General features: G+C 44.9%; 2 protein-coding genes across 2 annotated transcripts in view; one reads left to right on the forward strand and one right to left on the reverse strand.

Moving 5' to 3' along the window:
- The window catches only part of TASP1 (taspase 1), a 443,904-nt gene that overhangs the window by 360,463 nt on the left and 70,312 nt on the right, over nucleotides 1-13,129 (forward strand). The window lies entirely within an intron of this gene.
- Nucleotides 1-13,129, reverse strand: part of ISM1 (isthmin 1) — a 78,898-nt gene that overhangs the window by 10,953 nt on the left and 54,816 nt on the right. Inside the window, exons 3-4 of the mRNA XM_045362487.2 lie at nucleotides 9,457-9,721; nucleotides 645-788 (exon numbers count right to left, since the gene is read on the reverse strand). Coding sequence (XP_045218422.2) covers nucleotides 645-788; nucleotides 9,457-9,721 — 409 coding nt within the window. The remainder of the gene's footprint in view (nucleotides 1-644; nucleotides 789-9,456; nucleotides 9,722-13,129) is intronic.

Genomic DNA, 13,129 nt, shown 5'->3' on the forward strand with positions numbered 1-13,129 from the left:
CCATGAGTGTCTGCCTTCTGTTTCTCTTCAAGGCACAACAAATCCCACATCAAAAACCCAATCTAACCAGAGTCCCTCCTCTAAATTAAATAAGTACAATGCGGCATTGTCTTTTAGGTCACGGCCACTGCAATTGTGCATAAGACTCAGAAAATCCATTCAGCTCATCAATTATCTCCTGACTCACTCTGGTCAGAAGTCTTATTAGAAAAGTGGTTGCATCTTGGCTCACGCCTATAATCCCAGCACTTTGGGAGGCCGAGGCAGGCAGATCACAAGGTCAGGAATTTGAGACCAGCCTGGCCAACATGGTGAAACCCCTTCTCTACTTAAAAAAAATACAAAAATTAGCTGGCCATGGTGGCATGTGCCTGTAATCCCAGCTACTTAGGAGGCTGAGGCAGGAGAATTGCTTGAACCCAGGAGGTGGAGGTTGCAGTGAGCCAAGATTGTGCCACTGCACTCTAGCCTAGGCGACAGACAGAGACTCCATCTCAAAAACAAACAAACAAACAAAAACAACAACAACAACAACAACAAGAAAAGTAGTTACATCTTTTAAAAAGACAATTTTACTAAGTTTTTAATAATAAATTAAAAAGCTTTCCCCTTGAACTTGGAGCTACACACTCAGGTAAACGCACCTGGACAGTTTGGATGGTCACAGGTCCTCGATTCCGTTGCAGTGCATGCGTAGCCACAAGACCGGGTCCGTTTCTGGTTGCCGTTCCCACAGGTAACACTGCAGACAGACCAGAGACTCCAGTCACCCTCACCATCTGTGGAATCTGGAAGAGAGCCAGGGAGATGCTCATCAACTTTGGCCAAAGAGTCTCCCAATCTCCCCATCAAGCAGCCTGTCAATTATTCACCTCTATCATTCTTGCTGTGGGAGGGGGTTGCTGGAGAAGACTTTTAAGCTGGAGCTAAAAGGTTTATAGCTCCAGCATTCATTTAGGGATCAGCTTTGTGACAGCAAGGAGGTTTTGGGCACCGTGGTGATCTGTATATCCCTAGAAGGTGCCCAGAAAATGCTTACTGAGAATGCATACATTTGCACAGCATGGGATTATATGCTAGGCAGATTCCAAGGGTAACCGCCCTCAGTTCCTTCCCTCTCTGTGCTTATAGCCTCTCATTGACATACAGAGAGAAAGACAGAGAGAGACGAGAACCTATTTTCTCTAGAACCTGGGCTGGCCTTGACCTTAAGGCCTGGCAGCTTCTGGCTTTTGCTGTGGGGAATCCAGTTACTGTGAAAGAGGCTCATGCCAGACCTGTGAATTACGGGGCATCACGTGGAAAGAGAGGAACCACATGAAGGACCACGGAGACACCACACATGTGAGCAAAGCCTTCTCAAGCCTTCTGGCCATTCCCAGTGGACAGCTGAATGCAGCTGGTGCCATTAGGAGCACAGTACCTACCCAGTGGCCCTGCCTGAACTCTTGAGCCACAGGATCATGGTAAATAATAAACGGTTGTTGTTTTAAGCCACCAACTTTGGGATACTTTGTTCCGTGTAGCAATAGATTACCGATACATTAATAGTGAAGCTAGAAATCATCCCTCAAGGTCATTACTCAACATCCATCCAGTGAATACCTATTGAACCCTTTTTGTATGTCAGGCACAATTCTAGGTATATGAGATACACTATTAAGTACAACTTTCAAAGATCCCTGCCCTGGAGGAACTAATATTTTACTGAGAAAAGAGAAACACTTATGAATAAACACATAAAAGAAGTGAAATAGGTGGCATGTTAGAAATTGATGAGTGCTGTGCAAAAAGGAAAAGTAGGCCAGGAAATAGTGGCCTTGGGGATGAGAGGTGTGGGAGAGGTTGGTATCCTATTGATATGTTTGGCTCTGTCTCCCTGTCTCCCCACCCAAATCTCACCTTGAATTGTAATAATTCCTATGTGTCAAGAGCGGGGCCAGCTGAGATAACTGTATCATGGGGGCAGTTTCCCCATGCTGTTTTCGTGGCAGTGAATAAGTCTCACGAGATCTGATGGTTTTATAAATGAGAGTTCCCCTGCACAAGCTCTCTCTTGCCTGTCACCATGTAAGACATCCGTTTGCTCTTCCTTTGCCTTCCGCCATGATTGTGAGGTCTCCCCAGCCATGTGCAACTGTGAGTCCATTAAATCTCTTTCTTTTATAAATTACCCAGTCTCGGGTATGTCTTTATGAGCAGTACGAGAATAGACTAATACACCTATCAAACTGAGTTCCTCTTACCAAAAGTAAAGTCCTGGAGTGGTAGGATGCCTGGTTCAAGGTTATTGGTTGACAGAAGGGAAAGCAGGGCTCTAGCACCAAGCCCTTTCTCTCTAAAGCATGATTCTTTCTGCAGTACCTCTGCTCTGCGACAGTTTCTCCTGGTTCACCCCGATCTTCCTATGGCCTCGGGGCCTCTGCTGGTGCCAAGCGTGGAGCTAAAGGCATGCCCCTTGCCGGGAGGGAGTGCCCTCTGTTCATAGCAGGTTGTGGCGATTGTTATTACATAGGCCTGGCAGGAATGTAGTCCACACATGCTTCTACCTGATCTGTGGGCCCGTGCCAGCCTTCCAGGCTGTTGTTTACTTGGCGTTCACTCTGAACATGTCTCAGGCAAACACAGAGCTGTGGAGCCTCCTCAGTCCACTAAGCGGAATTGGAGAAGTGGGGTGGTGGCGGGGTGGATTTCATGGTTGTGTCCTCCTTCCTAACTCTGAGTGGAGAGCTTGCTCCCACCTCATCTGCCCCTGGGGCCCCATCTATTTTCCTCCCAATCCCCAAAAAAGAATTTTTCTGAACTTTGATTTTTGTCCTAAGAAATGGTTTTCCAACCACACAGCTAAGCAGATATTTGAAACTACTGCTCTGTGTCAGAAAATTGGGTTGCTTCCCTGGCATTAGCTTCTTTCACCTCCACCATCTCTTATTAGGCATCACACAGAAGGACTGGAAAGACAAGTTGCTTCTGGATGGAGAAACCACTGCGGTAGGGGCAGTCACTGCTCCCACTGAGAACTTTGCAGTCTAGTGTCTCTCTGTCACCTCCCTAAGAGCACCAGAGAGGTGCCTGGAACAAGCACACAATTGCACACTTGTCAGAGAAGCATCCAGGTGAAGCGGGTCATACGCACATGAGCACACACCCAGTCACATCCTGCACGCACCACTGAGGCCAGATTTTGTTAAAGGGAATAACAGCTAAAAAAAAATCAAAAGTAAAGATTATAATGTTTTTTATTCATAAAAAGGGAGAAGTGAGTAAGTCAGAAGAAGTCTTATTAAATCCCCTAGGGAGAGTTTGCATCACCTGTGGGGTGGGTACCAGCATGAGACATAACCCAATGATGCCAAGTAGTGTCCTTGGCTTTGCAAAAGCAAAGGGACCTCTACTATCCAGAAATCTCATGCAGCCTTGCCTCTTCATTATCGCAATTAGCAAATTTGGAGAGACATCACCCCTGAGTTTTGAGATTTTAGCATTAAACTCTCTATAAGACTTGTGTTGGAATCCCTGCATGAGGTGATTTCTTATTATAGTTTCTTGGATCTAAATTATTAAACATTAATATTGCGTCAGATTATGTGAAAAATCACACCCATAATTCCTCTTTCCAAATCCATTCCCTTGGCTACTCCCCTCTCAGGCTGATTCCAGGATGGGCCACATGACTTGCTTTGGCCAATGGGATAATAGCAACTAGGATGCCAGCTGAGGTATACAAAGTGCCCATGCATTCCCTCTTGCTGCAGGGAACTCTTCCACCAAGCGTGAAGGGCCTAGGCTAGCCTCCTGGAGCGGGAGGGACCAGTGGAGAGAGGCCCCAGCCATCTCAATACAGCATCTACACAGCTAGGCACCCCTCATTGTGAGTGAGGCCAGCCTAAACCATCCAGCCCCAGGCAAGCCAGACCAGACCAGACCAGAAGAGTCCAGACAACCCACGGACTCATGAGAGACAGAACTCTTTCGTTCCTTTAATTTTGCAGGTGGCTTTTCTTTCTTCCCCCCACCCACCCCACCTTTTTTTTTTTTTTTTTTGGCTATTTCGGAGTTTCACTCTGTCACCTGGACTGGAGTACAGTGGCATCATCATGGCTCACTGCAGCCCTGAACTCCTCAGCTCAAGCAATCCTCTTGCCTCAGCCTCCTGAGTAGCTGGGACTACAGGCATGTGCCAACATGCCTGGCCAAGGTTTTCAAAAAATTTTTGTAGAGATGAGGTTGTTGTCCAGGCTAGCCTTGAAATCCTGGCCTCAGGCAATCCTCCTGCCTTGGCCTCCCAAAGTGCTGGGATTACAGACATGCGTCACCATGCCTGGCCTGGGGGTGGTTTTCTAAGCAGCAAAAGCTAACTGTTACAAATACCCCATAAAATCCTCCCTAAAATATGCTCTCTAGACAGCTGCCAGACTCTGAAGCCATTAAGGATTTATGATTGCAGTAAGTGGCTTTCTCCACGTCTTTATTTTAAATGCTCACAAAGCCATTTTATTTCCAAACTTTTTTTTCATATGGGTCCCCCAAAGTTAGGCATGGAACTCGCCATGTGGTTAATTATTTCTATTGAGGCTGGCAATGAAGTGAAACTGCCTCCTAGGAAGAAGTGTGTATGTGAGCTCACTCCCCTGAAGCTTTCACAGCACATGGGCCCACATCAACGTCCCAGCAAAGACCCTCCTCTTGGGGATTTCTATTTGTTTAATGTCTTCAAAGAACAGAAAGGGAATTTCTGACAGGTACAAATCATTGAGGGCAGCGCTCCTTTCTGCTATAATAAAACAAGCCTGTTCTTAGTTGCTCACCTACCAGGGGCCACTGCTCAGAGCAGAAAATCAATGTGAGCAGCTATAATCGCAAATATAATGACAACGGCAGGAAAAAACAGTTCCTGGGAGCACTTATATGGTGCTTTGACAGCCACTGGCTGTGACATCAAATAACTCAAGGAGGAAAAAGAACTATCCCGAGTGCAGTGGGCTGAGAGCTGGGTTTCAAGGATGCTGCTGGAGTTTTAAAGTAGTCCTTTCATAGTTTCAGGGCACTAGAGTTCTGTGGGCCAGTCACAGTGGTGGGGCAACTGAAGTGACTTGGGTCTTGACTTGGCCACTAGTAAACCTGCACCATTAATCCAAGATGACAGTGTCTAAGTAATCCAAGATTACTGAGGGCCTGCTTTAACCAGCTGCCCTGTCTATCTACTGATTTAACTCCTACAATAACGCTGTGAGGTAGGTGGAAACATCCTCTTTTTATGGACAAGGAGACTGAGGCTCAGAGAGGTTAGGGTACTTACCTAAGGTCACACAGCTCAAACTTGGCTGAGCTGGAATTAGATCTAAGACCTGTCTGCTCCCGCCATATCCTGTTCCATAGCTTGGTATGATTCTAGCAGTTTTGATTCTGGCCCAAGTTGCTCTGTCTTTAAGATACCCACTTACGTGGCCATAATTCAACATTATAAAGAAAAACCACTGAAAAAAAAATCACTGTGAAATCTTCTATTAAAATAGGATCATGACCAGTTAGAGAATTTCAAAGAACTGAGTCCTAACCCAAGTAACAATAAGCAGTACCTACGTAATTTCATTATGTGGGCTATTCTAAACAGTTCCAGAAATGGTATACTACTGTTAGACAAAAAAATATTTATTTGGAACTCTCTCTTTGCCCTGGATACCCCAAGTATCTACACAGAAAGGATTTAAAATGCAGCATCTCAAACACATACTTTCCACAGTTGAGCTGACTCACAGCATCATCACATGTGTTTTCATCATCACAAGTGAGGTCTGTCTTCTGTTGTGTATTTTGTGATTTATTCTACAGATGCCATTGTATCCTATATGTATTTCACCTAGGATTTTTAGAAATACTCCTTGCGGACAAATATTTAAATTCTTACTAAAAATTCTACCTTCAAAACTCTGAGGTCTATCTCCTCCATGAAGGCCAGCTCCTGTGGCAATTTTAGCCTGTCCCCGACGAGGCTGCAAGCCGCAAGATACAGTGACTTGCACTGCTTTGCTGTTGCATGAACCTCTCCTTCCTGGGTGATATGTTCTCTTTCTGTTTCCTCCACAACAGCACCCAATATATGGATAAATACTTAGAAATTGCTCCAAGTTTCCTGTTGACTGCAATAAAAGTGGGTCTGTGGGATAAAAATCCCAGCACTTTTGGAGGCTGAGGTGGGAAGACTGCTTGAGCCCAGGAGTTGGAGGTTTTGGTGAGCTCTGATCGCACCACTGCACTCCAGCCTGGGCAACAGGGCGAGATCCATGTCTTTAAAAAAATTAAATAAATAAAAATAAATCAGAAAGAAAAGGGGAATTCTCAGTTTATCTGATGCTGTATGAAATTCTGGAAAAGCTGAATTCCAGAATGTGGACTATCCTGGGATGCAATGATCACTCATTCATTCATTCTGCCAAACGCTACTGAGCACCTACAATGGGCATAGAGTTTTGCTACTCAAAGTGTGGTCAGAGGGCTAGCAGTCTCAGTTTCACCCAGGCTTCTGCCCTTTTCTTACACCTACTGCATCGAAGGTGCATTTTAACAAACCCCTGGGGCTATTCATGTATGAAAGTCTGAGAAGCACTGCTTTAGAGGTACTGTACAGAACACGACTTTATTTATAAAGCAGCAATCCCGATGTCCAGTCTAATGATGGGGAAGATACTAGGAGGTACTTTGAAATAATACAGGATGGGAGCTTCTCCATGGCCCGGGCATGCTGTGAGCTCCTGATGTGGGGAGCTCAATGGTACTCTAGGTCTAGGAGGCTGGGGGTGTGGGTGGGTGAGGTAGCCACAGTAACTGCCGTAGAGCAAATTCTAGCCTCAAGATGGAAGTAGAGGGGGTGTTCTTAATGCTCATAAATTCAGCAAACTGTACTCTGTAAAGGATTTAGATGAAAAAGTTGTTTCTGGTGGTGGTCTTCAAACTTCAGTGTGCAAGAGAATCATCTGGTAACCCTGACTGAAAAAGGAAAGAAACAAAGACACAAACAACAACGGACTCCAGGGGTCACTTCTAGACCTTCTCATTCAGGAGATGGAAAGCAGTGGCCTTCAACCTGGGCTGAACACTGAAGTCATCCTTGGAGCTTTAAAAGACAACGATGCCTGGGACCCATCCCCAGAGATCCCAATTCACCTGGTCTGGGGAGAGGTCTAGGCATCGGGATTTTAAACAATTCTACAGGTGAGTATAATGAGCAACCAAGGTGGAGAACCATTCATCTCAAACAGAGGTGCTCAATGCAGCAGAGTGCCTGGGGGCCTTGTTCAAACATATTTCTGGGTCCTACTCCAGAGTGTCTGACTCAGTAGGTCTGGAGTCAGGCTTGAAACAGTTGCATTTCCATGTGATGCTAGTGGTGCTGGTTCTGGGGGCCACACTTTGAGGACTATTGGTATATAGGGAAGGGGTTGCGGCCCAAGATTGGCATTTTTAAACATGCAACTGAATGATTCTGAGGCCAGGTGTCTGAGCTCTACTCTCAGAAACAATGTTCTGTGTGGGGTAGGCAAACAGGTGAAGCCACAAAAGCTGTGCAATGTCAGGCTGGCATCAAGCGGTCCTCTGTGCTTCTCTCATTCAATGACACTGATCTCTTCCTCCCATTCCTATCTTCCAACCTAAGCACTCATTTCTAGATCCTTCTGCTGTCCTAAAGGGTGTGCGACTTTTTTCCCCAGAAAGGCAGAATTGTATAGTGGTCAAGAGGACAGATTCTGGACCCAGACTGCCTGGGGTGAGTCTCAGGTCTTAGCCCTCCAGGTTAAGTTGCTTAAATTTTCCAGGCTTTAGCTTTCCCATCCGTAAAGTGCAGTATCTGCCTCAGAGAGCTGATTAAATGAAATAATATATGTGAAATGCCATGAACAGGGACTAGTGCATGGTAAGTACTATTTAAATGTTGGCTATTATCCCAAGTCCTTCCTCTTAGAAAGCAGATAACTCGACTTCCTTTGGGAAAGGTGAAGGTTTCATGAGCCCGCTGGCTGGATGGGATATAGAGTTCTCTTTCTGTTACCCTAGCATTTGATATACATCTCTACCATGGCACTATTTTGCTCTATTGTTTAATTTTCTCCCTTGATCCACAGATTGGTGAGATCTGTTCTGGGGACAAACTATGCCTTGCTCATTTTTGTACCCAGCATAGTGCTGGACACAACATTTACTCTTAATAAATGTTGATTGAACAACTGATGATGTGGCAAAATAATATTTTTGTTTTGCTGTTTTGGAAGTTGCTTAGAATTCTCTATTAATGAGAAGAAATGAGTCTCTAATACACAACTGGTCTATCTGTTGAAAAATGGGGATAAAGGTTAGCATGCAAATGGTACAAGACAAGTCATCCTCTTCATACACTGCTCACTCCAAAGTCCACTGATGGTGAAGCCACAAGAAAGTCATGATGATGGGTGCATTTGTAAGACGTTAAATATTCTTATAACAAACTGCCTGATTCCCCACTAAATCTGGCCAGATGCTTGCTAAATTGGTTTCCTCTTTTTCTTGGACACACATAGAACACATTTCCCAGCCTCCCTTGTACCAAGGTGGGACATGTGACCAGGTCTTCCCAGCAGAATTTCAGTAGATCTGATGTGTGTCACCTCCAGGCCGAGGGCCTTACGATTGTGTGTTTCTTCTCCAAGCTCCCTTTCTTTCCCTGGACACCAGCTGGACACAGAATATCCAGAGGATAACTCTCAGGCCCTAACAGTTGGTGGAACTCCAAAATGGGAGGAGGCTGGATCCCTGAATGATTGAGTGGAGCTGAGTTCTCCTACCCTGTCTCCCGTCCCAACTCAAGTGAGAAATGAATTTTTATTATTTTAACTCACTGAATTTGGAAGGTATTACCTCACTTATCCTACTCCCAAAACACAGGAAACCAGAAGTCCCAACTTGGAGTTTTGAAATTTATTGGGGGAAGGGTTACTTTGAAGACCCGAGACATACCCGTTCGTGTGGATTCCCAAGGACCACTCCACTGCCAATATAAAACATAACACAGTTGCCTGGTCAAAGGAAGCAGCCGTATACATCTCTTTCACTACACTGATTTTCAGGATGAATTTTTACAGTAAAAAATACAAGCAAGTTTATTGGATAATTTCTTCATTTTTAGAAGTAAAACTGAAATTTGAGGGGTGGGGAAGGCAGAAGGAACCCCAAAGATCCTAAAAAATTCTCTCTTAAGATAATTGGCATAGTGATTATGATTTGATTTAAAATTATAATCTTTCCAGAAAAATGTGGCTGCTGGTGCCTCCTTCGGACTTCTGCAGAACAGAGCCTTTGTGAGGTTTGCCTCACAGAAGACCAAAAGCCACATGCTCTAAGCAGGGCTTTGCTTGGCTCCATGTCCAAGGCATCATCCTCATTTATTCTTCCCACCAATTTTATATTACTGGGTGGTAAACTCACCATATTCTGGCTGCTCTTTGGTTTCAAAAGTCCGGTGGCCTGGGGCTGTATGGTCCCACCCCCTGGGGGGGTTGAGGAAGTTGCTGTCGTCTGAGGTACTGTCGTACTTGTAGTCCTGGTCCCCGCTGTTTGCCCTGGCCAAGGACAGGGACCTCTGCCACCAGGCCCGCCAGTCGGGGGACGGGACTGACCAGCTGGGCTTATTCTCCGGATGCTGATCTTTATCTGCTTCAGAGTCAGGACCGTCGACCACCTCTATGGTGACCTGAAGAATTCAGAACAGGCCAGGGTCAATGTGGAGTCAATAGCCTCCAAGCTACGTGACCCTTGGAAGAAAGTCTGAGAGGGCAGAGGGAAATGATGGATGCATCCCTTGTGAAGGAAAGCTGAGACCGCATAGTGATACCAATGGAAAACCTCCAGGGATGGTACACATGAATTCCACGACTAGATGGAATATGGCCTCGGGTTGAGAGGGGAAAATTCATCACTGGAGTCCCTGATTTACTGATGACTAAAAACTTAATAGCTGGAAACAATGACTGTTGGATTGCTGTGGGTTAGGAATTTGAGTAGAGCTGAGCCTGGAGAGTTTGTCTCTCCTCCATGTGGTATTGAGAAGCCCTTCATTCAGGAAGTAAACACATACTATATTTGTTCCTGAAGTGATACCAGAATAACCATATTATAATAAAACATATCATTTATGAGCACAAACTCTGTACCAGGCACTATCCTAAATACTCCACCTATATTTTTTAACTCTTGTAAAGACCTCCCATCCATGTTTGCGTGTGCCACATTTCCCATTGAGAGAGGTGGAGCCCATTTCTCCTCCCTGGAGATCTGTATTGGCCATGTGATTCACTCTGTCCAGCAGAATGGATAGGAGTGGAATGGTGACGGATCTTAGCAGAAGCCTTACAGCTTCCATTTTCATTCTCTTGGAATGTTCTAACCGCTATGCAAGGAAGCCTAGCCTAGACCACTACGTGTGTAGAGACTATGTAAAGAGAGAGGTTGAATGGAGAAGAACCAAGGTCTCTCAGCCCATGTCTAGCTCTGAGGGCTCAGTCATGTGAGTAGGACCATCGTGGATCTTCCAGCCTCAATTGGGTCACTCCAGCCAACACCACTTGGAGCAGAGACAAGCTCTCCCAGCTGAGTTCTAGTCAAATTCCTGACCAACAGCAATCCCGTGGTCATTGTCTCAAAGTATTAAGTTTTGAGATGACTGTCAGATAACTTTTACAACCAGGGAAAACTGGTGCACAGAGACATCAACAACTTGCGTAAGGTCACAGGGCTAGTAAGTGGCAGACGTGGGGAGTCTGGTTCTAGAGCCCATGTTCTCCCTAACTTTGCCACACTGTCTCTCAAAAAGTAAGTGACAGAGCTACTGTCCCCTCATGAGACCAAAGAAACAACAAGACCACAGGTGCAGGTGGGCGTTGGTTGCTTCAGGGTGTACAGAGACATAAGTACAAGCTCCTCAAGACCAGGCTTTCCCAGCTACGATTTTCACTCACCCCATGGTTTATCCCTAGACTGCACACTCCTCAACCAACCCTTAGGGTCAGAGCAGATAGTCCTGGAGCCAACGCTAGAACTTGTTCTCAGATTTACGAAAGTCTCATTTTGAAGTCTGTCACGGGGCTGGAAGAATGAAGCTTCTTGGTTCCAAGAGACAATCAACGTAGAAAGACTTGTTTGAAAAACATAATAAAAGACGCATTGGGTTCCTTTAGCCATCACATAGCTCTTGCAACACCCCCTGGATGAGTTATGTGCAAATGAATCAGAAACATGCGCTCCAAGTAATCAACCCAAGATGTACTGGGCAGATGCATTTCCAGTTTTGCCCTAACCTGACATCTGAGAGAGTTGCTGAGATGCTCTGCCAAATTGCACCGGGGTGTGCCCATCCCTGAGACAAATAGCCCCTTCCTTTTGTGTTAGGAATGGGGAGGTTTGAATTCTGCTCACTTCAAAGGATGTTGCCCAGCCAATGGGCTGGGGCTGTGGTTTTGTGGAGTCTGGACACATGATCAAGAGGGTGACTTTCAACCCCAGAGTCTACTCAGGTTGCAGCAGGCCAAGTGCACCTTTCTCCTCTGTCATGGGACACCTAGAAGGGCACTGCTAGCTTTACCCCATGCCACCACCCTTACTCCAGTCTTGTAGGCACCCTTTGCATATTTGTAAATAATTGTGGAGCTTTTCAGTAATCCCAAAAGTAAAAAACAAAACACAAAAAACAAACAAACAAACAAAAACAAAAGGGGGAAAGAAAAGCAAAAGAATACATCATACATCTTGTATCATTGCTATTTGCTGGAATGAATGGTCGTGGGAGAGTAATGGTAACAGGGACCCACACAGAAGCTTAGAAAGACAAGTGGAGAAGGAGCACAGAGCTGGGTAGAGCCGAGCCAAGCTGGGCAGTGACAGGGCAATGCTGAGCCTTTGGAGACATAACCTTTCTTCTCTGCAGCCCCATCTCCCTCTGCCTGCAGACGGAACAACTGAGCTGCAACAATCGTCTGCAAGGCTAGTAAGGGTCTTGGAGGGGAGAAGCTGCCAAGAGCCAGGCAAGCCTGCAATTATGGTAATGAAATCAGTCTCTGGGTAGGAGATAAGAGGGAATGTGCCCAACACTTTTGGTATTCCATTTGTATTCAGACTGGAGTCAAAGGGATTGCTTAAACAAAACGTGCCCTGCAATTTCTCCAAGCTGGGAATAAAAACAATTTCATGTTTCAAGCTATTACCGTCAATATGATTTTTTTTTTCCTCCAAACTGCTGTTCAGATCCAAACAAAATAGATTTGTTGCCTGGCCAGGCAATGAGTAGCAAAATAGAAATTTACTCCAAAAGCTATATCGATGACTAAATCTCAACACTTAGAGGTTTATTTTTCCCTTTAATTGCTAGCCACTGCCTCAACTGAATTAAAACAAAAACAAAACACAAAACAAACAAATCTTAGGATCCACCCTTCCCTACAGTTAACAAAGTGAAAACCTCATGCTGATATCAAAATAAGAAATCTAATCTTGAGCCTGAGGTCTTATAGGCATCCAATTAAAAAGACTTAATGAGTGTGATCAATGACTTCTCCAATGGCAAGGGCTCGTTTTATGTTTCCTATTGCTCTCATTCTATTTACACACATTTTAGCATCAAAGAATCCGTTGATAAAGATGTCTTGAATAACGATCAGTGTGATGAACTGTAGGTGCGGAGTGAGCACAGATTTCCAAACTGACAAAGACTCTAGATCTTACCATCCTTTCTCATCCTTAACACACATAATTGAAGTGTCTTAGTATACTTTTTTCTTTTGGACTTTTCCACACTCAAGTCATGATGATAAAAGAAAGGGAACTCTTTCAAAAGCCGCAAGTTCACTTTCTGGCACAATCTCCCCAGCTCCAAGAAAGAGAGTCCAAAAGAAGTGATAATTTGGATAATTCTGTCTTAGGAAATGAGGAAAAGTTCCAATGCACCTTGATCAGCTTTCCTTCTCTTGAAAATTAATACATTGACTAGAAGCAAACTCTTGATTCTTGCTTGGAAATGCACTTTCCACAGGGAAACCCACACCATTCTCAGTCTAGCTGATAATAAACCAACGCCACTGAGAATCCAGAGACCATGCTCTTCAAACTC

This window comes from Macaca fascicularis, chromosome 10 (assembly GCF_037993035.2).
Source record: "Macaca fascicularis isolate 582-1 chromosome 10, T2T-MFA8v1.1".
Taxonomy (NCBI): Eukaryota; Metazoa; Chordata; class Mammalia; order Primates; family Cercopithecidae; genus Macaca; species Macaca fascicularis.